Source organism: Psammomys obesus, unplaced genomic scaffold (genome assembly GCF_907164565.1).
Source record: "Psammomys obesus unplaced genomic scaffold, mPsaObe1.curated_primary_1811, whole genome shotgun sequence".
In the NCBI taxonomy this organism is placed as follows: Eukaryota; Metazoa; Chordata; class Mammalia; order Rodentia; family Muridae; genus Psammomys; species Psammomys obesus.
In genome coordinates, this window is record NW_026596131.1 from 9259121 (window position 1) to 9285028 (window position 25908).

The 25908-nt window shown below is 49.5% G+C and overlaps 2 protein-coding genes across 4 annotated transcripts; one reads left to right on the forward strand and one right to left on the reverse strand.

The window, feature by feature from the left end:
- The first annotated feature begins 61 nt into the window (after nt 1-61).
- On the forward strand, nt 62-10115 carry CUNH17orf80 (chromosome unknown C17orf80 homolog). Of its 3 annotated transcripts, XM_055592204.1 has the most exons (5): nt 63-563; nt 3200-4704; nt 7041-7145; nt 7719-7826; nt 9973-10115. In XM_055592204.1, exons 2-5 carry the CDS (start codon nt 3207-3209, stop codon nt 9993-9995), a joined length of 1734 nt encoding a protein of 577 aa, XP_055448179.1. In that variant the 5' UTR covers nt 63-563; nt 3200-3206; the 3' UTR covers nt 9996-10115. The 3 variants fall into 3 exon arrangements, with proteins under 3 accessions (XP_055448181.1, XP_055448179.1, XP_055448180.1); XM_055592206.1 differs by lacking the exon at nt 7041-7145 and having other exon boundaries at nt 62-563; XM_055592205.1 differs by lacking the exon at nt 63-563 and having other exon boundaries at nt 3185-4704.
- Nucleotides 7155-24248, reverse strand: Cpsf4l (cleavage and polyadenylation specific factor 4 like). Its single transcript, XM_055592218.1, has 8 exons — nt 24146-24248; nt 23547-23597; nt 21361-21513; nt 17834-17929; nt 17050-17143; nt 16797-16842; nt 14523-14669; nt 7155-7218 (listed from the first exon to the last, which is right to left on the reverse strand). Exons 1-7 carry the CDS (start codon nt 24246-24248, stop codon nt 14523-14525), a joined length of 690 nt encoding a protein of 229 aa, XP_055448193.1. The 3' UTR covers nt 7155-7218.
- Nucleotides 24249-25908: the final 1660 nt, after the last annotated feature.

The following is a 25908-nucleotide window of genomic DNA, read 5'->3' on the forward strand; positions in this document are numbered from 1 at the left end:
GGACGCCGGCCGCGCTCACCCATAACCCCGCCCTCAGGAAGAGGCAGGTTCGGGGAGGGAGGACGGACTGGGAACGCCCAGGACCTCGTTTAGGTGTCCAAGGCATCCGCCTGTTGGCAAACAAATTAGGACACGCGGTAAAAGTCAAGCCAGGCTTTAAACAAATTAACCTGTCGGCCACAGTTGATGCTTATATCTGTGTTAGGTCTCTACGAAGTGGAAAATTTTTAAAAGGAACTGGCCGAGGTCCATCAGGCACTGATGCGGACGGCCACAAGTTCTGGATTCCGTGGTAGGGAAGGTGTTGGTGGGCTCCGGGTTCGAAGCGAGCTCCGCGTGGAACTTCGCGTGTCGGGAGGTGCGGAGCCGAGTCGGCGGAGTAGCCAAGGGCCGGCCTGTTTCCCGCGACCTCTGTTGTAGGTCGAGAGAGGAGTGCAGGCCAGGCGAACCGGGTAACGGAGTTCCAGCCCTAGCCTGGAACGGCCACGCCCACCTGCTGCGAGAGGCTGGACCGAGGAGCGTAGGGTGGCCGGCCGGGGAGAACCGAGCTGTCACGCGCAAAGGTGAGCACGATCAGAGGACGCCTCGAGGTCCCGGCCGGGCGTGCGTGGTGCGCGCCTGTCATCCCAATTCTTGGGAACTGGAGGCTGGAGGACCAGGAGGGTAAAGTCATCCTCGACCATGTAAGGAGTTCGAGGCCAGCCTGGGCTACTTGAGACCTTGTCTCAGGCTTTAAAGACTTAAATTCCGCACCCCCCCCCAACACACACACACACCCCTCCATTAGGTGTACTCTTTGAAAAGAGGTTTATTGGATGGGGAGAATTAGTGTTTATTCATTGAACAAATTTCATATACCAGCCGCCTCAGTGTTGGAGGGGTGTGTGTGTGCACGCGGGCACGTGTTGATGATTGTTTGACAGACAGTCTCCCCGTGTAGCCCAGGCTGACATTAAACTACCTCAGCTTCCTCATAGCATTCAGGGGTAAGTACTACGCTTTGTGATACTAGATTTTATGCCCAGGAGAGATAGGTTCCCTGGCCTTCGGAATTAAAAAACAAAACAAAACAAAAACGGGAAAATAGCTCCCAGCTGAGCTTTGGAATTAAACATTCTCCTTCCCAACTCCAGAAAATAGCAGAGATAAATGCTGTGCAATAAAAATGTTTTTCATTATATACATTTGTCAGAAATTCCAAACAGTTGAGAATGTGCAATGTATATGTATACCACAATCAGTTATATTACAATTTAAAACTTAAAGCTTGGGATCATTATCTCTCTGTACATTGTTACTTTTATATATGCATAATGCTAATATTAATATTAGCAGAGATTCAGTTCATTTCCCCTGAGTCATAGGAAACCCTCCACTGCTTCCTGCTTTTTTTTTTTTTTTTTTTTTTTGGAAACATGATTTCATGAATCCCAGGCTACTAGCCTCAATCTTTCTGGAGCCACGGATGAACCTGACTTCCCTGTCTCCACTTTCAGGTGCTGAAATTCTGAATGTCTCCTACCACATCCAGTTTTATGCAGTGCTGGGGTTGGACTCGGGGCTTTGTGGTACTTGCCAGGCAAGCACTCTGCCAACTGAGCCACGTCCCCAGCTGACACCTCATGAGCCTTTCCACCCCAGTGAATCTTGTAGATGTACCTTTAAAAACTGTTCTAATCAGGTTCTGTACCTGTGCCTGAATATCTTCCACCTTCTATCCCTGAAGGACAGTTTCAAGTGGATGTGAATTGATGGAGAGTTCCAGGGGAGGAATACCCACCTGGTATTACTAAATGTATTGCATGCCTGCATGAGTTTGTTTCTATGAGTTTATACTGTGTTTGCACAGTGTCTCAGCAGGTCAGAGGATACCAGATTTCCCCCAAACTAGAGTCATAAAGGGTCATTGTTAGGTGTCAAACCCTGGACAGATGGCTTAAGGTGCCTATTGAACATATCAAAGTGGGCCTGGCTGCCAGCGTCTCCCAACACCTCTCAGTCCCTACCCCTTACTAGGTATGGCTGCCATGCCCCACCCGCTCCTCTAAACTCTCCAGCACAGGGAATGGACTGCCCTTCCCTATATAATCCAGCCATTTTGGTTACCTGGCCCTTTTGTCTACCTTTCACTCTCCTGGCTCTCTCCCCTCCCTTCTCTCCTCACAAGGCCCAGCTACAGGTTCACGTTTACCCTGGACTTCCCAGATGTCTCTGCCTCTGCCTGTGCTCTCCCTTTTATCTACAGTAAACTTTGTCCTCCACCTAAGAGCAATCACATCCTTTTCTTTTTTTCATTTTTTTTTTTTTTCATTCAGTTATGAGCTGCCTGATGTGGATGCTGGGAACAGAACGCAGGTCCTCTGCAGTAGCAATAGGTGCTCTTAAAAGCCCTACGTAGTCCCTTTATTTATTTAGTTTTTGTATGTTTAAGGATTTTTAGACAATTACATTGAACTCCTGTAACCTCCACTTGGCATCAACTGGCCAACATTAACACCTTTTTCTCTGACTAAGCATTAGTTTATTAGACTTGAGTCTTTTGTCTTTGTTTTATTATTATTGTTTTGGGGAGGGGTTTGAATGAAAAAAAAAGGGAAAGAAAAAATACATATATGACTGCTTCTAGGTATGGTGGAGGGAAAAGTTTATCATGGGTAAGTAGGAGAACATAGGCAGAGGTAGACACATCTGGGAGAGTCCAGAGTGATCATGACCCTGAGCCATGTGGGGAGAGGGAGAGGGTAACCAGGTACAGCAGCCAGGAGGCCAAAGGTACAAAAAAAGAGTGGGTAACCAAAGTGTCTGGATTATATAGGGAAGAACCTCTGGGGAAAGGGCGGCCCAGCCCATGGGCCAGAGAGTTCAGGGAAGAGGCTGGGGTAGGCCAGAGAAACCCTGTAACTGGTAGGGACTGTAGGATGCTGGGAGAACCTGGTGGCCGGGTCCACTTTGATAAGTTAAATGGGCACTCCAACGGTTGTCCTGGATTTGAAACTTAACAGGGTTGTTATTGGGTTTGTTTTTGAGATGGTACCACTATGTGGCTCTGGTTCTCCTGGAATTCACTATGTAGGCTGCATAGTGAATTTGAGGTAGCCTGGGCTACAAACAAGCAAACAAAATACAAAGTTAAAATCTGTATATAAGATGTTGATGATAGCTCTGTCTTTCTCATCACCTCTCACCTCTACCTTCCCAGGAAGAGCATGGGTGATGCCGGGCCCAAGATGGAGGTGTGTCCTTACTGTAAGAAGCCATTTAAGCGATTAAAATCCCACCTGCCACACTGTAAGATGATAGGACCGCCCATATCTGCTGACCAAAAAGTTTCTCACTCCAAGCTAGCTACAGTTGCATGTGACAAAAAGGAAAAGAACCTTACCAAAGGCTTAGCCAAAGGTACGGGGAAAGAGCTAAAGACAGAGAGTTTGACAAAAAATGTGAAAGCGGAAAACAACAGATCAGAATGGGCAGCTGCGACCTCTCCACTACCAGTGGGCATCTTGGGAAGACTGGGTACAGCAAAAGCAGGAGGAGAAGCCACAGATCAAAATCAACTCTCCCTCCAAGCCCTCAGACATGCCAAGGTAAAGGTGACTCTTAAGAGAGTCACAGCCCCTCAGCCTCCTGTGTCAGATGCCACTTCTCCCAAAAGAGAACTTACCAGAGATGAGGCTGAGTCCAATGGAAGTCCTTGCCATTCCTTAGAGACGGAAGCAGCTTCCCTAGTCAGCCCCGCTTCACTAGTCAGCTCAGAGGAACCTTTTTTATCGAATCAAGACAGGAAATATTCCTTGGCTCAGCCTCGGACTCGGCCAGCCACTTCTGCCAGTCTCAAATTGGACCGAGTTGATTCCCAAAGACAGAAGTGTCTGGAAGAATTACTAGATGGACCTACTAATGATGGTTATTTTTCAAAGAGTAGCAGCTGTGGGGTTCAGCAAGAACCCTCAGTGTTGAGCAGGGAGAGTGGTTCCCTGGATGGAGGTCATCTCTCAGGAGTCCCTCCCTGCCCTGGCAACACTAACACTCAGAAGTCAGAATCACTTTGGGGCCTTCACACTGGCCCACTGGGTAACATTCAGGCCAGAGAGCACCAGAAACTTGGCCTTGGAATAGAGTCGTGCCAGAGCAAGGGAAATCCTGAGGACAGGATGTCTGCCACACAAGTACAGGAACAGCCTTGCTTGGGCCGCAGTGGTATGGACCCCATTTCAACCACAAAGGCAAAACCGCAAGCCGATCTTGCATTTCCAAATGTATTTACTCCACCAGAGGGAGCTTTGAGTAAGCTGCTCTCTGTCTCAGGATCAGCGTCTCAGACTCCCCCTTCTCTGGCTGTGAAGTCTACTCCAGAAGAGAAAGCCCAGTTCTATGACCAGAGTCAAGGCCCTACCGGAACACTATCATTTGGAAGCGAAAGGAATGTTCTCAAAGCCACACCTTTCCGCCACCCCCACACAGTTCAGACGGGCCACCACATAGCGTCATACTCAGCTTGGTACCCTGTTTCTAAGAGTTCCCTCTTCAGTTGTGCTGCTGCTGACTCAGAGGCTCCTCCCAGGCCCATGGGACTGGAGTGGTTTCCAGAACTCTATCCTGGTTATATTGAACTCGGGGTGTTGCCAAGGGGCCCTCAGCCATGGAACCCAATGTCTCAGATTCTTCCTCTCACCATTTCCCAGGGCGGAAGTACCTGGAAAGGTAAGCGAGCTCATTTGCCCCCTGCCCCTCCAGAGTGTTCTGTGCCTTTGAAATACAGGTCAGAATTACTCATTTTCCTTCAGTTAACTTACTCTGAGCTGGGCATGGTGGCATAGCACATGCCTGTAATTCCAGCATTCTGTGAGTTCAAGGCCAGCGTGGTCTACAAAGTGAGCCCAGGACAGCCAAGGCTACACAGAGAAACCCTGACTCGGAAAAACAAAAAACAAAAAACAAAAAAAAAAAAAAAAGAAAAGAACAACCTTAGTCTCACTTAAGGTCTACCCCACAGTACATTTAGTTGTAATGTTCCTTCTCCCTTCTCCTCCATCGAGAGATGAAGGTTAGACTTGGGCAGGCTGCTCATCCTGAGAGCAGTTGACTTTCTATCCTGGGAAAAGGTATAACAGAAACTCAGTGGGTTAGCTGGGCTTGGTGGTTATGTGGGCTTGGTGGTCACGCCTAGACAGGTGGATCTATGACTTTAAGGCCAGCCTGGTCTACAGAACAGTGCTACACAGTCCAAGGAGGGAAGGAAAAGAAATCCACTAGGTAAGGCTGTGAGGGATAAGAGTCCAGTGTTCCTGAGAGGCAGGTAAGGGAGAAAGGCCTGTGGGTACTAAGAATGTGTCCTCTGCACTCCACCCATGATCTCAACTCAGATTTCTCTTGTGTAACTTCCCCTAAGTTTGTACCTGGAGAAGTCAAGGTGCCACAGGGTTCCCAGCACCACCAAGACCCTGGCCCAAAGGTGGCAGTTTTCTCTTTATGTTTTGAGTTGAGTTACACCTTCAGGCTTTATAATTTATCTCCCCCCCCCCCCCACCCCCAAGTCTGAGTTTTGGAGGCAGAGGTAAAATGTGTAAGTGCAGTGTCTGTGGAGGCTAGAAGAAGGCATCGGGTCCCTTTAGCTGGCGTTCCAGGTGGTTGTGAGCTGCTGGAGTGGGTGCTAGGAACTGAACCCAGGTCCTCAGCAGTATGCCCTCTTTACCACTGCAGCGATCTCTCCAGCCCCATAATTTTCTTTTTCTGTTTGTTTGAGTTCTCTTGAATGTCTGTGTATGAACTCATGTGAGTTCATGTGCAATGTGTACCACATGCATGCAGCTGCCCATGGAAGCCAGAAGAGGGGTTCCAGTCCCCAGGAACCAAGTTAAAAAATGGTTGTAAGCCACGACATGGGTGCTGGGAACCAATCCTGAATCCTCTGCAAAAGCAGCAGGTACTCTTAACTGCTGAGCCCTCTGTCCAAGCCCCCAACATGTTATTTTCCATTATCATACAGTATGATCATTTGAGCATTTTTACATCCACAGCAACTTTTACCACACCTGCTAAACCCGTCTGTCTTCGTTTACCCTTTGTCTGACAAACCAAAACAAGACCAGAAAACCATGAGCAATAAAGATGAGCTGTCTGGCTTGGACATGGAGAAAAAAAAATGTGAAAAAGAGACACATGCCTTCTTTTCTGGCTCCATTTGTTACTCAGTGTCAGTGTAAAAGGAAGGTTCAAGGGGGCAAGGTGGTGGGGTTGCAGAATAGGCATACTGAATAGAGAGGACAGAGGGAGGGAGGAGGGGTATTTGTGATGAGTGTCACTCGTCTCCAAGCTCAGCACCGTAGTGCTCCAAAATGACAGCATCTTGAATGCTGACATGGATATCAGCAGTCCTGAGGAAGGCAGGATTGCAAGCCCAGTCTTCCGGGGTGGGCGGGTCATAGTCAACACAGGCATGCTTTAAAACAAAACAAAACAAACCTTCAGAATATGTTGGTGCAGTTCATGTGACAAATTCATCTGAAGGGATGATGATTTTAGGGCTCAGTGGTTAAGGACATGCAGACATGCATTTTCAGCACATGTAAGATCCTGGGCTCAGTCACCAGTGTGGTAGGGGAACAGAGAACAGAGAGATTGCATTTAGTTCTGGCTTTGGGGCCCAAGATTACACACATAGTAGATGGTCCAGATATTTTTTCAGTCCAGAAGCTAAACTCTTTGATCCACACATTTCAGGATATTCAGCAGGTCGTAGAAAGCCATGCTTCTTCCCAAATTCTCAGCAGATGATAAAACGTGGCTTGTCCAGGCACGAGCACTGTAGGGAGCAGGCAGTGCATTCATCGCAGGACAAGGTCTCTGTCAGTAAGAGCTTTTGACCTGAGGCGGCCTTTCCTTCCGTGTGTAGTTTAACTGCAGCCCAGTGAGGGTCTCATTGAACCACCTGTCGGGATGTGCTTTTCCTGAGGCCTAGCCATAAGGACATGCGGCTGCATGCTGGGGAAGGGTGATTCTAGATGAACTGTCACAGCAACTTCTGTTTGGAACCGTAGTTCCTTGGTTGGGACGAAGCTCGGCTGGTAGCAAGAGTTTGGAACCCCTGGCGCTTACAACTTCCAGCTTCCCTCTAATGAGCCTCTTGGGAGCTGTGCACAAAGGTGAGGCTGCTGTTATTGACTGTTGGGGTCTCTCGCTGGCTCCAGGCATGTGGAGAAGTTTCTCCACGGTAGGCTGTTCAACCAAGGCAAAGGAGAAGAGAGGGAGTGGGTGTTGTTCTCTGTGTCCATTTCGGAATCCACTGTCACTCAGAACACCAAAGACAGCAGGAGCTCCCGCTTATTGTGCAGCTTTCACTTCCTGAAACCCACCCCTGCCAGCTGTCCCCAGCCCTCCTCTGCCAGCCATCCTCAGCCCCCCTGCCAGCCCTCCCCAGCCCTCTCCACCGTGATCAGCCAAGGCAATATTTAACTAATCGTATCCATATCCATCTGCACCACTCCGGAATTTAACCCAGCTCCCCATGTGGGAACTAGTGACTTGAATTTACTCAAGTCCTCCATAGCTTAGCTCCGTTGTCTGTGGGAATGTATAGACTTTTCGTGGACCACACTTACGTAGGCATGTAAGTTCTGTGGTTAGAGTCTATCGCCCAAGCTAGCAGGGCAGTTGAATGGTGTGTACATACTGGAACACTCCCAGCCACTAACTGTGTGATTTCTTTCTCTGGACAGGCTGGGTGAAGTGCAACACCACCATAAAGAAGAGTGGGGTCGGCGGCCTCACCATGCTCTTCGCTGGCTACTTTATCCTGTGCTATAACTGGAGCTTCAAGCATCTGAGTAAGCACCGCCAGCGTGAGCACTAGCTCAAACGACTTAGTCACCTCCCCTTGAGCTCTAGGAGTCCTAGTGGGTGAGCTGTCACTGGGGGCTCTGTGGCTTCCACTAAAGGTCTTTGTAAGATTTGACTGAAATTCACACAACTGCTCTTGCTGCCCAGTGGTAATGCTGGTGTGCTTGGATTTGTTTATTTTCCCTGCTTTAAACTGTTCCCTGCTAAGAGGAAGAGGACCTCCATGGTGCCCAAGAACACCCTTTTCACAGTAAAACAGAAGGGCTTTCTGCCACAAAGAGAGAGCAAGAGAAATAGAACAGCCTATGTGCTTCAAACAAAGCAACTTCATCTCTTTGATCACTGGCTCTCCCTGTGCAGGCCAGGCTTCGCTCACACTCAACACTCCTGCCTTGACCTCTGGCCCTGAGCTCTCACTCCTTCCTCAGCCTCCGAGTGCTAGGGTGACAGGTGTATGCCACCACACCTGGCTAGAGTCTGGCTACTTTTTAAAGTTTTTAATTCATTATTATTTATTTTTATTTTTTTATGTCTATGAGTGTTTTGCCTGCATATATATCTGGATACCAAGTATGTGCCTGTTGTCCATGGAGGCCAGAAGAGGAAACTAGAGTTATAGACGGTTTTGAGTTGCCTTGTAGGTGCTAGGCATAAAACCAAGGACCTCTGGAAGACCCAACAGGTGCTCTTCACTGCTGAGCCATCTCTCCAGCTCTTGACTCTAGCTTCCTTCAGTGTCTAAAAACAAGCTCCTTGAACCGACATGGTGGTGCATGCCTGTAACCTCATTCAGAGCCTGGGGCAGGAGAGCAGTGAGTTCAGAGCTGGTTTGGGGTACACACAAAACCAAACCGTAGCACCCGTGTGGTTGCACTTGAGCTCGTCAAAGTCTGAACTAAGGAAAATGCCAAAATTTCTTTTCTCTTAAGATAACTTTTGTTCACTTAAGTGTGATATACAGACAGGTCTAGAGCTGGAGAGATTGCTCAGTGGTTGTCGCTCTTACAGAGGACCCAGCTTCGGTTCCCAGCACTGTGTGGCAGCGCAAACGTAACTCCAGTTCCGGGGATCCGACACCCTCTTCTGGCTTCTGCAGGCACCACTTATGCATGTAGTGCACAAATACACTGCAGGCAGAAACACTCACTCAAAAATCCTTTAATGTTTAAAAACAACACAGTTCTTAGAAGTTGTTGGGTTGGGTTGGTTTTTGGAGACAGGGTTTCTCTGTGTGGCCCTGGCTGTCCTAAACTTACTTTGTAGACTAAGCTGGCCTCGAACTCAACAGAAATCCACCTGCTTCTACCTCCTGAGCACTGGGATTAAAGATGCGCACCACCACATCTCGCAGATTGTTAGGGTTTAAAAAATAAATAGTTGCTAGGAGACTAACCAAAAAAAAAGTTTAGTATTTTTCCATAATTTAAGAGGTGGCAGGAGCCTAGGCTATTTTAGATGAAAGCTCAGTGTATTGGCTCAGTCCGTGGCTGGAGAGCCGGGGGTGACATGGTGGGGGTGACACGGTGGGAGTGGGCCTGCAGCACACCCCTGTATGCTGAGCAGCCTGCCATAGACACCAGCTCTTGTATCAGGCATTGGACCAAAGCCCAAAGTGGAATTCTGTCTCCCTGAGGACAGTGTTTGCCCTGAGCTGAGCCATTCTGAATAGACAAGATGTTTTATTGTTGACAGGGTCTCACTCTAGCCCAGGCTGACCCTGACCCACCTGCACCCTGGCAAACTACTAGGCTTATGCACCTGACCTGGAATTTCCTTTTTTTTTTTCCCCATCTCTAAAACTGTTCTGGATGTTCTTAGGCCCAAGAAGATTTTTTTTTTTTCACTTCTTATGTATAACATGTTCTGCCTGCATGTATGCCTGCAGGCCAGAGGAAGGCACCAGATCTCATTATAGATGGTTATGAGTCACCATGTGGTTGCTGGGAATTGAACTCAGGACCTCTGGAAGAGCAGCCAGTGCTCTTAACCCCTGAGCCATCTCTCCAGCTCCCCAAGAAGATTTCTTAAGCTTATGAAAAATATTTTAAAAAATAATTTATCAAAGCAAAAGATAGAAATAGCCAGTAAGACATATCCTCCCGGGCCCTCATATCTGTCTCTGTTAATCCCTAGAGCTGCAGCGATGGCGTAAGTGATGGTGAGCACGAGGATCTGGGAGCCATGAGGATGTGACAGAGACAACTGCAGAACCAAGGAAACACTTTAAATGTGCACGGGGTCAGGGAGAGTGCAAGTAATAAAATGCTGAAATCACAGCTTTCTTTCTTTTTTTTCTCCCCCCCCCCCCCATTCCAGCTTAAGCTGGAAGACAGTTTTATTAGAGTTTCAGGGAAGAAATGGGGCAGACAAGCTGTAAATCTCCACAGCTGCTGGGAGTTATGAAGCCCTAGCTGGCCCAGAGAGATCTGCCCACAGAGTGTGCGGGTTAAAGGTGTGGGCCGCCAGGCCAGGCTGGGGACAAGTCACACTTCCACAGCACTGTCCATCAGAGAAGGAAGCCAGGGCAGAGACCTGGAGGCAGGCTCTGTAGCAGAGGCCATGGAGGGGTGCTGCTTACTTCATTGCTCCCCATGGCTTGCTCAGCCTGCTTTCTTAGAGGACCGGGATCACCAGCCCAGGGATGACACCACCCATAAGGCTTGCCCACGGCCTGATCTTGTGGAGGCATTTTCTCAGTTAAGGTTCCTTCTTTGATGAGTGTAATTATATCAAGTTGACATAAAACTATCCAGCACAAAACACATTTTCTCTCAAATACTCTGTGTTGTACCTTGAGAGCCACCACACCACCCCTTAATATATAAATACAGAGTGGCCCACAGGGAAAGCTTGTTGCCTGGAGATTTTTACCAAGAGCATTTATGCTGCTCAGTAAGGAGCGCATTTTCAGGAGTGGTTTACTGTGGTAAGTGGACTTTCCCAATACTTTAACGTCCAGGTTAGAAATGCCACTAGTTTAATAACCCATCAAGTCCTGCAGGGTGTCATCTCACCAGGTTTAGGATGAAGGCGAGAGCCTGTGTTTTTTTGACATTGTTCAGTGTCAATAATTGTAGCTCGCCCAGTCATACACCTGTAATACCAGCTCTCAAGTTTACAGAAAACCATTTTTTTTCCTAATAACACAAAAAATATTTAGCTACTAAAACATAGGGGCTAGAGAGCTGGCTCAGCTGTTAAGAGAACTTGTTGCTCTTGTGGTAGACCTGGGTTCCATTTCCAGCACCCACAAGGCAGCTTACAACTATCTGTAACTCCAGCTCAGGGGCTCTGACATCCTTTTCTGAACTCCGAGGGCACCAGGCATGTGCATGCTCTACATCCACACACGTAGGCAAAACTCACACAAAATACAAAAATAAACACAGAGTTGGGTTCCCCAGGACACACCTGGAAGAGGGAGAGAACTCACTCCTACATGTTGATCTCTGACATCCGCTCGAATGTGCTGTGCATGTGCATGTTCTCGTTCTCTCTCTCCCCTCTCTCTCTGCCTGGGGATGTAGCTCAGAGATGAAGTAGCCCTAGCATGCATGAGGCCCTGGGGATGTTCCATGTGTTCAGCTCCCTAACATCACAATAACTGCCGTGGGACTGGAGATGTGGTTTCTCACTTGGGAACTAGAGACAAGGTCACCTTCAGCATGTCCTGAGATTGAGGACAGCCTGGACTACATGAGACCTAGTATCAAGAAAGCAAAATGTCATTTATTATCTTATTCAAAGACTATCTTAGACTTAATGAGAAAGTCATGTCACCAGGCTTCTTAATAAAAACATTAAAAATAATAATAATGACCCCTGAGCAGATCTGCCACCACAGGACAGGTGGTGTGGGTCCCCTGAGCTTCCTTGATAAACTCTAAATTGGGACTGATTCAACCTCCCCTGCAGAGATATGTGTTGTCCAATCTAAAATGGGAACCTGGTGGGAACTATCTTACTCATTCAGTGCTGTGCCAAGGCACTGTGGCCCAGGCAGCTTACAGAAGAGGTTATGGGGGCTCACAGTGTGAGTCCATGACCATCATGCAGGGATTATGGCAGCAGGCAGGTGGCCATGGAACTGGCCATGAAACTGGAGCAGTAGCTGAGAGCTTACATCTTGAGACAACAGCAGTAATGCCAAGGGGTGGGGGAGAGGAGGACTAACTGGGAATAGAATGGGCTTTTGAAACCTCAAAGCCCACCCCTAATGACACCCCTCCTCCACAAGGCCACACCTCCTAATCCTTCCCAAATATTTTCTCAAACTAGGGAGACCAAGAGTTCATATACACGAACCTGTGGGGGCCATGCTCATTCAAACCGCCACAAGGACTCATGAGGTTCACAGCAGTCCACACTTGGACCAGCCTAAGATTTGGGTGCATGCTGGTGCCAGGAGTCCTGCAGAGTTCTATTCCATGTACTGTGACGTTTTACCTATATGACAGCCCTGTGGCATGGCTGCTCATGTTCTGGAATCAGAAAGCAGGCTAGGGTGAGGCAGTTTTCCTCCCGAGAGCTGTCACATAGCATCTTAGGGTGTTTTGAGGTGAGGGCCGGTTAAGCTTTCCCTCAGCAAAGCCCTCATGCTGAAGGAGGCCAGACAGCCATGCTCCACCTAGTCCTTCTGCAGGCCACTTTTTCTATGTCACTGAAGTCCACGTAGCTGCCCCTCCCTTCCCAGTGGATTAAATAGCATTATGTCTGCTTTGTCATGGTGTCGACTGCTGTCCTGGTCACTGCCTTACCAGGATGAGCCTTTTCCATATGCCTACTGCCTAATCCCCATGAGGGTTAATACTCAATGCCAGCGTGAGACGGACCATGAATATGGGTGGCACCATCTCCACGTACTAGAATCCCACACTGAATTTTCAAAGAAAACTCAAGAAGGAAGCTGATCACTTCTTTTTCTCAGCATTTTTGAATGGATTCAGTACTACCAGCCCCTTTACACTTCCATCGCCATGGTTTCCCTGCTGTGATGGACTGTATCCTCTCAAACCAGGAGCCAAAATAACCACCCCACCACCCCACCCCCGCTAAGTTGGATGTTCTGTCATAGCATTGGAAAAAGGAATTACTACAATTTCACATAAGGCACAATATATTCTCTAAATAAGCCCTACAGGCAAGTGGCTGTCAAGCAACTGATTGCACTGTCCGTTTCCAGGGGCACTTGAGGCCATTGACCCAGAGTGGTCTGCAGGATCACAGAAGCCTAACATGGCTGACTTGATGAAGTTCATGGTTTCATCAGCACTTTGTTGTTCTGGTTCACGAGTGACTGCTCCCTCCCATAGTCAGCCAACCTCCAGTCCTGTTCTATTTTTGGCAGCTTGTTCAAAATGGAAATAAGCCAGATACAGTAGGCTGTTTCTGCATCCTGCATCTCATCAGGGTGATGGGGCTCATTGGACCACTGGGTGTAGAATTCCCCGGGGAGGCCATGGAGCCTTCACTAGGAGAACTTCCAGTTTCCTCCCTACCGACTAGGTCTTGATGACTCCATCCTGTACGGCTTACTTCACTGGCATGGTGGCCTGGGTTTGGAATTAAAAGCAGAAAGCTAAGGTCATGCCTTTTGTTTTTGTTTTTTGAGATAGAGTGTCTCTGCCTTGCCTGTCCTGGAATTTGCTCTGTCGGCCAGACTGGGCTCCGTAGAGATCCAGTTGCCTCCGCCTTCCAGTTACCAGGATTAAAGACATATGTCACCACTCTCTAATTCTCAAAAGTCCCTGCTTGGCTAGGGAACCATCAGCTGGGTTTGTGAAGAATGAATGCCTTCACCATTCACATTCAGCCCCACAGGGATCTCAATCAGGGCAGTCAAGATGGGAGGACCTCATAAGTGTACAGGTTTGAGACGAGCCTAGGAAAATAGAACTGGACCCAAAAGAGAGATTTGAGATTCACATTCAGCTCCCATATTTCAGAGAAGCCTGGTTTTGGATTTCCAAAGGTTTATAAAGTCAAACAATTAAGAAAATAAAGGGTTCTGTTCTCTTATGTAGCATTCTGTTGTAACTTTTTTCTTTTGAAACCAGGTCTTATGCAGCCCAGGCTTGCCTTTTTGTTGTTGTTGTTTGGGTTTTTTTTTTTTTAATTTATTATGTATATGGTATCCTGCCTTTATGCACATCAGAATAGGGCACCAGATCTCCTTACAGACTGTTGTGAGCAACCATGTATGTGGTTGCTGAGAACTGAGCTCAGGGCCTTTGGAAGGGCAGCCAGTGCTCTTACTGTCTGAGCCATCTCTCCAGCGCCAAGCTTGCCTCTCTCTCTATAGCCATGACCTTGAACTTCTGATCTTCCTGCCTCCATTTTGAATGCTAACAGACATGCACCACAACAGCAGGTGCTAGGAATGAAGCCCCTTGATGCACGCTAGCCAAGCATTCTACCAAGCGAACAATAGCCTCAGCCCCTGATTTTTTGTTTGGTTAAAGAAAAAGATTACGGTTCAGGACAGACTGTAGGCTGCATCATTAAGGCATGCACACACCTCCCCACCAGGCCCCCCATTCTCTCAGTTCACATCCCTGGACCCCAGCATTGCATCCTAATCTGCTGCAGATGTGGGGTCATTGACTCCAGCTAGGTGCTTGGCCTGCCTCTCCTGCCCTCAGAGCACAGAAGTGCCCTTCCTGGCCTGTGGGCTCCTTACCTACCTATGGTGCGGCTTGGGCCCTCAAGCTGCAAGCCGGAGGCAGGCTCCACCTCTTCTGAAGGTGGACCGTGGGCTTTGCCTGGCGAGGGTGCGCTAGGGTGTGGCCAGTAGAAGCTGGGGTTGTTGAATCCCATGGCTGGTTGACAGGCTGCAGCAGATAGAATGAAATCATGGGAAGACTGTGCTGCAGATACTCTGTTTAAGCATGGTCACCAAAATACCCCTATTTACAGGGTTCTTTGGTTTGGGGGTTTGCTTTTTGTATTTCTACATGAGAGACTGCTTTGGGGAGGGTTGCTTTGTCTTGCTGTTTTCAATGGTTTTTAATCAATTATTTTTAGGATTTCATCCGACATGTCTTGATAACACACACACACACACACACACACACGATTTTATTTTTGAGACAGCATCCTGTGTAACCCTGGCTAGCTTCCAACTCAAGATGGATCCAAGAGTGGCCTTGACCTGAACCTCCTGCCTCCACCTCCTCAGTGCTATTAACAATTCTCATTACCAAAAACCTGCCTTTGAAAGAAGTTACCTACTCAGTAGCTTATAAAGAAGAGAGGTTTGTTGAGATCGCATTCCTGGAGGCTGGGACCTAAGACCTGGAAGGAATGTCTGTTTGGCTTCTGGGCAGGGCCTTGCGCTGCTCTAAGTGAAAAGTGGGCAGGAGCGGGCAGACAGGTCACGTGGTGAGCAAGGAAGCTGGGAGAGCCCAACTCCGTTCATGACATCCGATTTCATCAGGATCTAGTCCCGTGAGGATGCTTCACCTCCATGACCTGGAGACCTCTCACTAGGCCCCACCCAACGCTACTACACTGAGGAAGTGCAGCCTGGAGTGGAGTTGGTGATCAGAACACATGCAAAGCATAACAGGCAATGTCTGCATGGTGCATGTACCGGGGCTGGTCCAAGAAAGCTGCTTCGAGCCCCGGAAGGACCACCCCAGGGCACAAAATAGTCTTCTCATTTCCCTCCAACCTTGTTTAAGATTTCTTTTGGGGGCTGGAGAGATGGCTCAGACGTTAAGAGCACTGTCTGCTCTTCCAAAGGTCCTGAGTGCAATTCCCAGCAACCACATGGTGGAGGTGGAGCATAACCATCTGTAATGAGAACTGGTGCCCTCTTGGCATGCAGGTTTACATGCAGGCAGGGTACTGTATAAATAATAAAAATAAATAAATCTTAAAAAAAAAAAGATTTGTTTTTGGTTAAGTATCTATATGTGTGTGGGTGTGTCCAGGTACCTGCAGGTTCCAACAAAGGCCGGAGGAATCAGACCCCCTGAGTGCTGGGAACTAAACTGGGGTCCCCTGGAAGAGCAGTATTCACTCTGAACCACTGAACCATCATCTCTCCAACCCTCCCCCAAACCTCTTAAAAACTGTTCTCATCTCTCTAGGTACAGAAAGCCATTATCCAGGAGTATTGTTCCGTACTTTTAATCCCACCACCAGGGAGACAGAGGCAGGTAGATCTCTGAATTCAAGGCCAGTCCAGTTCACAGAGCAAGTCCCCAGGCACAGTCAGCCTTCAACCAGAGCTAAACAGTGAAACTATTGAGAGAGAGAGAGAGAGAGAGAGCAGGGAGAGAGAGAGGAGGGAAGGAAAGTGGGAAAGTTGCGATGTTATCACGTAGCTCACTGATATGCTTGACTACCCAACCCACTGGGTTCACTGAGGTGAGGCTGGGGAAGCCCGTTGGACTGGCCCTAGCCTGAAGCTAGGAGCCTGCTGATCCTTGAAGGGGGTTCTCACTGCTAACAATGGCACCCAGAAAGTTTACAAACTGCCATGGCTTTCTTTTAGAAAACTGACTTTGCACTGTAAATCCTGAATCATCAGGGAAAACCACTCCTGTGGGATGGCAAGATGGCTCCATTGGTAAAAGTGGTCACTGCTAAGCCTGACAGCCTGAGTTCTCAGAACCAGGACGGTAGGGGAGAACCAAGCTATCCTCAGACTTCCACACATTCACTGTGGCATCTACAGATCCACATATGTACGCAAATAAAGTTGATAATGAGCAAAGAAGGGAAACCATCCCTGCTGTTACCCAGCCATAGCAAAGGAAGGCCTCAGGGTGATCATGGAGGAGTGGGGAAAACGGGAGGAGCTACTTTATGAAGGTGCCCTGCACACGTGACCACACGTGCCTTTTACAGGATTGGGACTCAGCGGATATGAGAATAGCACAGTACTAGGAAGCGCAGCTGGGTACGGGAGGCAAAGGAAGGAGATGCTATGTGGGCGCCCCAAGTGCTGCACTTACCTTCACATTACTGGCGTGGCTCCCAGGACTCATCTTGGGACTAAAGGAAGGAGAGGGAGGCATAGGAGCGGGGAGAGAGTGTGCATGTTAGTGTGTGTGTTAGAGCCTCTAGCCTTCTGTCCTTGCTCATTAACATACTCAGCTAGATAATCTCCCACCGGGGGCAGAAGAAAGTACAGAAGGGTCTAGGTCTGGAAGGTGGGGCCCAGCACTCCAGTGGATTGGGGAACAGAGAGGTCATACTTACTGTCCAAACTGGCACTTAGGTCCCTTGGGGCAGAAGCCGATGAAGTAGTTGGGACACATTACTTGATGAACATGGCGGTATTTGCACAGGGGACCTGCTAGACAAAGAGCAAATGGCCGAGTCCGCTTCATCCAGAGGAGGAAGTATACATGAAATGGTGGAAAACAGCAGGGTCTGGAAGGCTTCTCCGCTGGGAATGAGGTGAGGAAGCCTTCCCGTCATCAACATCCCTGAAGCCAGGGGATGGACAGGGATAGAAACCTCGCCTCACGTCCAGGCTGGGCGGGTGATTCAGTGGTAAAAAGCACAGGTGGGCCGTGCTCCAGGCCTTGGGCACAGCACAGAGAAGGTATTGGTGGGAGCATGCTCAAGCCTATTTCCCTCCCAACCCGGTGCTAAGATTCTCACTAGGATGTATGGGAGACACGTGGTCAAAAGGCCCAGGGACTCATGGGGACCCTGCCTTCTAAGTTTGGCTGGGAGCAGTGGAAACCGTGGAACTTAAGTGGCATTCGGCACCCGGGAGCTGTCTCTCTCATGGGCTAGACTTGGTGCTGGGCTCCTCAGCCAAGGTCCCTCCCACACCCACCTGCTGAGAAAGGTGGGGTGTGACTCCCACAGACTTTCCTGGGAAGCCTGTTGTAGCCCACGCCAGGCTGTGTACAAGCCTTGGACAGCCTCAGGAAGACTTCCCACTGGGGTCTCCCCTGTGGCACAGCTGCAGGGGGATATTAATCCTCGTCTCCACCCAGAACCCCCGCATCCCTGTCCAGCAAGTTCTCACCTTCCTTGCAGAACCCTTGGTCATACCAGGGGCAGTTCTGGAGCTTGGGAACTGGCTTCGTGTGGAGGAAGTTGCATTCCTTGTTGCTACAGTTACCTGAAAAGCCCATTGTTCTTTGTACAGAAGCAGGTTCAAGCTAAGAACCACTTCCACATTGACACCCAGATTGGCCTTGGCCCTCCCTCCCAAGGAATCTACTGGCCTGTTCTCTGCTTGTCACCATCTTTGGAAGACCTCTTAAGTTAGCCTCTGGTTATCCCCACTAGGAACCCTCCACAGTTCCCAGGGCCCCAGGAGGGGCAGGGGGTTTGGAGGAAATACCAAGGACAAAGTAGAGCTTCCAGTTGGGCCCCTGGGCACCTTTCAGAGGGGCTGTGTTAGCATGAGCCTGGGCTGGGCTGGGCTGTGTCTAGTGTTAAATCATCTTGGTCAACTGCGTTTCCACAAGGAGGCAGCCTGTGCAGCTTGCTGTGCATGGCTCTTAGGCTTCACTTAGGCAGAGCTGAGGAAGTATAGAAGATTATGACCTGACCTGCCTCCTTTCTGCGGAGAATCTGTGAACATTTCTACTTACCTCTTCCCTAAAAGCCTGACTCTACTCTTTGCAGCAAACCCTTCGAAAGGTCTGCCAGAGAGCTGTCTTACTTATACACTGGGCTTTCTACAAGATGAAGCTTCACCTGAGGAAGAGTTCTGTTATTCCTTTCCAGCCCCCCCCCCCCCCATTTTACAAGCATGGATGCCAGTCTTCAGAGAAAGGCAAGTGCCACATTCGTTCACTCAGCTTCCTCATGGCAAAGGGGCTTATTAGCACATTCTGGACCAGCTTGGTAGAGCTCTGCCCTTTGGTTTTGAGCGTCCTCAGGACTCAAAATGACCTCTGTCTGTCCCAGCAGCATGTTGTTATGCCTGATCCTGACCAGCAGGTGGCAGCAACACTCCAGCTTGCACTCTTGTCTTTTGCAGCTGCCCTTATTTCCCTGGACATCCTGGCTCTAACCAAAGGCACTTTCCCGCTCCCAAAACTCAACAACGTGTGTGTTTGTGTGTGTGCTCACGTGCCAATGAGTTTGTTGAGCTTAGAGTTAACTGACCCCCCAAAACAGTGGCATTTCTACCAAGTCTCAACCTACCAGGATGGCAGCTTCATGGAATCAATCTTTTCCGGTTGGTCTGCTCATCATGTATCTATGCATCTCCCAAGACCATTTCCAGTTCAGCAGTATTTTTAAAAATAGGGACACTGAAGCAGGACTTAGTGGCACATTCCTCTAGAGTCTAGTCTCGGCATATGGGAGGCGGAGGCCAACAAATCTCTCGAGTTTGAGGCCAGCCTTGTCTACCTAGCAAGTTTCAGGACATCCAGGGTGACATAGTGCGACCCTATCTCAAAGGGAGGGGGAATAAGAAGAATGAGGAATCGTGAACGCGTGCGTGCCTTAAACTCCCGAGATCCACCTGCCTCTCTCTGCCTCTTGAGTCCTGGAAATAAAGGCATGTACCGCTCACCTAACATACAATGTTTTTCATAATATGAGAGGTATTCGCTCACTGTTAAGGGCAAAACCTTAGGTTACATATCATAATATGAGCTTACGTGCCTGTGCATAATGAATTACTTGGAGGCCAAAGCCCCACTCCTGCATCTAGAACCACATCTGACCATCAAACCAAGCCCGGGATTGAGAGAATAGAGGGACATTTCTAAGTTAAACTACTTTAGAGAGTGACTTCAGGGGAACCAGCCTCCAGATAAACTTTGTCCTTTTGTTCTAGAAAAGCGTTCATTCAGGAGGCCCTTGTGAACTGTCATAGGCCTGGCTTCCTCGATCACGCAGTCTGGAATGTTGGACTGGGAGACTGGGATGAACTTTCCATACCTCAGGAAAGACTTTGCCCCCTAATGGAGCTCGCTACCTATAAGGAGTGTGGCCCTTCAGTCTCTTGAATGAGGAGTGAACTTGGACATCCAGTATGTTCCCTTCTCCCCTCTCCCCTCCCCTCCTCTAACCCCTCAGTTTGGAAATGACTGGACTAGATAATCCCCAGGCCCCATAAAGCTCATCAGACACCAAGCTGTAGAGTGTCACTGAGGAGGTAGAAGATTCACAGACTCCACCTTTCAGGGAGGGGAAAGGGGCTGTAACTGTCCCTAAATAGCTCTTTGGATGACCAAGGAGGACTTGAGGCCCCAAAGGAGGGTGGAGCAGCCCTGACCACGCAAGATAATTTTAGGGCCCTGACTTCTGAACCTCGTGGCTTTATATATATATATAGTGGTCTTCTCTTGTTCCAACAAGTGATGCAGGTTTTCCCCTTTGGGAGGTAACATTTTGAGAATGACATTTTTCAGCTAAAATAAAAAGTTAGAAATAGCAAGGGAGCAGGAAGGAGACAGGGTGGGGGTACCGGTGTGAGTTCTGGGTACAGCTACCAAGTAAACACACCTCATCTGGGAAGGCCTGGCCTGGGCCCCGCAGGGTCTGAGGGGTGGTTCATTCAAGGCCATTCCCAACAGACAGTCACCCTGGTGTGGATTAGCCAGGCCCAAAGAGGGGAACATATTCCTTTCCCTTTGAGGTAACTGCTGCACTGAGACTAACAGAGATTTGGCTCCGTGTCCTCTATTTTTACTTTTCTTTGTTTCCTTTTTTTTTTTTTTTTAATTTTTAAAGAAGATTTGTTTGTTGGTTTGTTTATTATTTTTACAATATTCCACCTGCATATGTGCCAGCAGGACAGAAGAGGGCACCAGATCTCATTATAAACGGTTGTGAACCACCTTGTGGTTCCTGGGAATCGAACTCAGAACTATTGGAAGAGCAGCCAGTGCCCTAAACCTCTGAGCCATCTACCCAGCCCCTACTTGTTAATGAAATATTTATTCATATTTTATGTGTATATGTGTCTTGCCTGTATGTTTGTATGTGTACCGCGGGGATGCCTGGTGTCTGAAGAGTCCAGAAGAGAACACTGGGTCCCCTGGAACTCAGTTACAGACAATGGTGAGCTGCCATGTGGATTTGGGAACCAAATCCAGGTTCTCTGGAAGAGCAGCAAGTGCTCTTAACCACTGAACCACCTCTCCAGACCCTTACTGGTTTATTTTTATGACAGGGTTTCACTGTGCATCCCTGGATGACCTGAAACATTATGGCTTCAATCTTACAGAGCTCTACCTGCCTGTGGCCCCTGAGTGCTTGAGTGCTAGGGGTAAAAAGGTGTGCCACCACCATGAACCCTATTTTGTTATTGTTTTTAGACAAGGTCTTGTGCAGTCCAGGCTACTCTTGAACTTCTCTGTAGCTGAGACTGGCCTTGAATTCCTGATTCTCCTGCTTTAGCTGCCCCCCCAGTCCCCCACTGTGCCCAGCCTTGGTTCTTATTTTCTTAGGGTTCAGAGAAGCAGGCAGCTTGGGCTCCATCAGATAAGGCTGGACTTTCTGGGGAACACCTGGCTTCCAGGTTACTCTTCTACCCCCACCCAAAAGCCCTCCATCATCCCCACAAACCGGGCCCGGCATTACCGAAGTTTGAGTGGAAGTAGCACACAGGCATCCTGCTGAGGTCATACTGGTGCAGGAAGTTGCAACAGTCTCCCTTTCGGCAGAGCCCCCGAAGCCAGTGTTTGCACACCACCATCTTCTCCCCCTTCTCGTGCCGAAGGGGGCACAGTATCCCTGTGGAACACAACACCTGCTGTAGGCTTCACCTAAGGCTGGAAGATCCCCAAGGCCACTCCTCCCCACCTCTGTCATCTCTGTGTCCCATCACCTGGACACAACCTAGAAAGGGCTGGAATAGGGGTTAGAGGACCACACTGGACAAAAGGATATCTTTACAGTCAGTGGACCCCTTCCTTTCCCAGAGCCAAACCCTAGGAACCTGCAGGCTGCCTTTCCCATGAGAGAACAGTCACCTCACCCCATCGCCATACCCAGCCCAGCTCCTGGAACACTGCAAGTGCTTGTTGAGTCTGTGACTTTTGTGGCAAGGAAAATGTTCTTCTGGACTTGTCCTTCCTTATTTAAAACAAAAGGTTATCTTTAAGTGTTGGTGTGTATATATGCATGTTGTATATGCAGGAGCCATCGGAGGGCAGGAGAGGTATCCGATACCCTAAAACTGGGGCTACAGACTGTTTTGAGCTACCAGGTGGATAGGAACTAAACCAGGCTCCTCTGCAAGAGAAGCAAGCATCCTGGAGTCATCTCTCTTGTTTTTTGAAAGAGGGTCTCATCCTTTCAAGATGGTAGTCTCAAACTCACCATGTTGCCAAGAATGACTTTTTCACCATGCTCAGTTTACGTGTGCGTGCTGGGGATCACAAGCTTAATGAGTGCCAGGCAGGTGCTCTGCCCACAGAGAATCTTCTTAGCATGAGCTCATGACTTCAGATATTAAGAACAACACAGCCATGAAATAGTTGACTCTAACAATGGGCAGACCCTAGAAAAGTTAGCTTTGAACACTTCAGTAGACACTGCCACTGGAAGGAAGGGCCGTGGCATGCATGACCAGGAAGTCCTCTTCGAGTGACTCCCACGCTGTGTGCATGCTCTCGATCTCTCTGCTTCTATCTCTGTCTCTGCCTGTCTCTCTCTCCCTGCTCCCTCTCTCCTGACCATCTCTAGTGCTATGCAATGGCCTTCCTCAGCAGCAGCATTCTCTCTTGGACCTGTGGCTCACTCAGTCTGTGATGGACCTGGAAGGTTCTGGTTGCCCAGAACCCTGGGTGGCCAGTGAGCACTTTCCCTTCTCATCCAACCATCCGGAAGTGGACAAAAGCTCCAGGTAAAATTTGCCCTGACTCCTGGCTTTTAGGAACAGACTGAGAAGGATCTGTAGGGCAGGGCCTCTGAGAATCATTTCACCTGGATCCATAGGCAGGCTTCAGGGAGGAGTGGGAAACCCTACCGTTAGGGATAAGGTACTGACAACTGTATGTTTCTATTGGAGGAGCCTCAAAATGCCAAGAGAAGGCCAGAGAGGTAAGTCAGGCTACAATTGGAGAAGGGACTGGCAAGGGGGATTTTGAGCAGCTGTGGCCATAACTTGAGAGTCTAGCTAAGGGCAGAAGAAATAGCTGAGATGGTCGGTCAGTTTCCGTGTTAATTTAGGGGAAGGAAGCCTGCTTGGGAAGAGAGGATGGTTTAAAATGAGGAGGACTGAAGCCTCCTGAGAACATAGACTGAAGGCTCTGACCCATCACTACACCCAAGGCTGCACTTGATAACTGGAACTCAGTGACATCACTCACTCAGGACAACCAGACAGTCCTAGAACCCCAGGACACCCACTAGACAGTATCTAAGCAGAGACCAAGAGCAATGCTCAGCTCTGCCCATCTGGAGATTCACCAGGTTGATCTGCCCTGCGGCTGGAGAGTCTCCTCCAGGATCCTACTCTCAAATCAGAGACTTCTCTTAGAGGCTAGAACCGGCCTTTCAGCTAAGATACCGTGCACAGGTGAGCAGGCAGCCGTGGGAGATAGGCTTGGGACTGTAGTTAGAAATTTAGAGTGTGATGATCCTCAGCATAAAATACAAGCTTGTTATACTAACTACATGTATTGACCTTCTTGCTCAAGGCACTGCTGAGTCCTGTCCTAGCCCAGGTGCCAAGGTCACTCTCTACCCTAGGCCCTGGCTGAACCCAGCATGCTCTGCACAGCCATTCCTGTCCCTGCCCAGCCCAGGCCTGACTCACTCACCCTTCTCACAGAGCCCTTTAGGGAAGAAATTGCACACAGCTGAGCCGGACTCTGGAGAAGGAAACAGAGAAGGTAACTTTCCCAGACCAGAAACTCCCCTCCCCAGTGGACCTCCAGAGCCTCCCCACAAAGTCCCACCTCAGGCTCCTACAGGCTTGGATCTGCGTACCTCCACCCCACCCCACATGCCCCCCAGTACTGTAGCTTTGGATTTGGGGTTGTTGTTTACGTGTCCCTTTGCTTACTTGTTAAAGAGACGAGGTCTCACTCTCACTGTGTACTCCAGGTTGGACCCAGAACTCAGAAATCCTCCTGCCTCAGCCTCTTGCCAGCCACAGTCTGCCATCAAAAGCTGGCTGAGTCAAAGGTTCTCTCTTCCCAGGCCCTTCCCCCTCACTGTCCAGAGCCAACCTCTAAATTACACTTAAACTCAGCCCCAACTCGGAGACAGGAGGTGGATGGCTCTGAGGCAGCCAGGGAACTCTGGCAGGCCAGTGAGTAGCTCTGAAATCTGTCTTTCTATCCTGGACAGTGAACTACCCAGAAGCCCTGTAGGAGAGACAGAGGGAAGCCAGGGGCCGGGAAGCCATGCCACTCACTGTTCATGCCCTGGAAAGGCAGGAGCCCAGTGCCCTTCTGCAGCTCCACATCCTGCTCAAAGGCAAATGTGAACCGTTCCAGCCCTGCGATGATCTCCTCCATCTTCCCTCTCCCACCACGGGGATAGCGCCGAGCTGATAGACGTCTCCCCCTTCCCGCCCCGGCAGGTGGCTCCTATATAAGCCAGAATCACTTAAGGGGCCAGGTCCTCTCTGTTGCTAGTCCCGCTCCCACTCGGTCCTCTCTTCCTTCAGAAGAGGACTGCATGTGCCTTTCTGAAGGGGGGCCCCACAGAGGCCCCACAGCTGGGTCAGCCCTCCCAGCCATGCAGGTGCAGGCACCCCAGGGCCCCACACCCCCACACTGTTCACACAGTCCCATCCTCAGGTGGGCAGGGGTTGGTGAAGACTCACACCTGCTTATCTCTGTATATCGCCAAACACAGGCATTGCCAAACCAGTGCTCCCATTGTATACGTGAGGATGTCACCATAGCCGAGCAAGGGACGCATTGGCAGTATCCTACTGCAGCAATGCCACATTCCGGGCCCAGCGTTGGGTTGCCAGAGGGTGTGGGGCAGAGGAAAGCTTCGTCCTTTAGGCTCCAGCCACTCTCCCAGTCCCGACCGAGGCCCTCGGAGCCTCTTTTCGAGACTGAATGACAAACCCCGAGTGTGCTCTTCCTGGAAGAGAGTGAAAGGAATGAAGGGCAGAAGAATCGGAAACAGTGGCCTGAAAGGGCCTTTGTTTACCCTGCGGGCAATCACAATGGTAAACTTGGATGGAGGGTGGAACCACCCCAGGCTGGGTGACCTCCCAGCTAGGAATTCACTGGGCCACCCCAGAGCCTTCCCTACCCTGAGAAAGTGCTTTGTAAATCTCCATGCAAATGTTGTTTTGTTATGATTACGCCAGGCCTGCCCTGCAGGGCTGAGAACATCTGAATCGGCTCTCTTGCAAGCCGATTCAGTTTTGTTTTTTGTTTGTTTTTTTTTTAAGCTCTAATTAAACCAAGCTGTTCCCTCCCCCTCCTGGGTCCTGAATTGGCCTAGCCTCTCCTGCAGCCACAGTTTCCAGGACACTCTGGCTTTTGAGGCCCACGGAACCAGAACTAGAGATCTCCCGGGACCTAGCAGGGAGAGGTATGCAGTGCCCTGCAGGCCCTGGCCGAGCAGACAGGATCCAGCCTGCCAGTTTTTGTTTCCTGTGGCTGTCACGCCTAGGTCTACTGTTCTTTTGAACTCTAGATCTGAAAAGAAAACAGCGGGAGAGGTAGACCCACACTGGGACTGGCTGCGGAGCTGGATGGGGCTGGAGCAAGAGTTGCCTGGGGTCACCCTGGCCTTGTCTACACTGGGGAATGGAGACAGAATGGCTATGACGCTTTCTGAGACTAGGACAAGGGGTCCCTGGGGGAAGAGGCCCTTGCATCTCTTGACCCTATCCTTAGGTATTGATCAGGTCCCTGGACTGTCACTTTGGGCTCATTTGACAGTCCCATGGATCTAGTAGAGAAGGCAGAACAGAGGCGGAAATCAAGGCCACTCTGCAAAGCTGTGTCCTAGAGATGGTGGGTATGCCACTGCCCCCGGAGGTGGCTCAGCCTGTGGGACACAAACACTCAACTCAGTAAGGGACGGATGGATGGAGTGATGAGGGCAGGGAAAAAAGTGGCAGAGTATGCTAGGAGAAAAGTCTAGAATTGGGGAGGGGGGTTCCAGAAAAGGGGCTGAACCAAGACGTGAGGCAAGGAACAATACAGT

What these genes read in the sequence shown, in the direction of transcription:
- Cpsf4l (XM_055592218.1), bottom strand. Translation starts at nt 24,248, where the DNA reads ATGGAGGAGATCATCGCAGGGCTGGAACGGTTCACATTTGCCTTTGAG. An exon ending in GCCTTTCCAGGGCATGAACA is followed by an intron (nt 23,598 to 24,145) that starts GTGAGTGGCATG and finishes TTCCTTCTCCAG; the next exon opens with AGTCCGGCTCAGCTGTGTGC. An exon ending in CCAGTAATGTGAAGGTAAGT is followed by an intron (nt 14,670 to 16,796) that starts GCAGCACTTGGG and finishes TATCTGCTGCAG; the next exon opens with CCTGTCAACCAGCCATGGGA.
- CUNH17orf80 (XM_055592204.1), top strand. Translation starts at nt 3,207, where the DNA reads ATGGGTGATGCCGGGCCCAAGATGGAGGTGTGTCCTTACTGTAAGAAG. An exon ending in GGGCGGAAGTACCTGGAAAG is followed by an intron (nt 4,705 to 7,040) that starts GTAAGCGAGCTC and finishes TTGGAACCGTAG; the next exon opens with TTCCTTGGTTGGGACGAAGC. An exon ending in CTTGGGAGCTGTGCACAAAG is followed by an intron (nt 7,146 to 7,718) that starts GTGAGGCTGCTG and finishes TTCTCTGGACAG; the next exon opens with GCTGGGTGAAGTGCAACACC.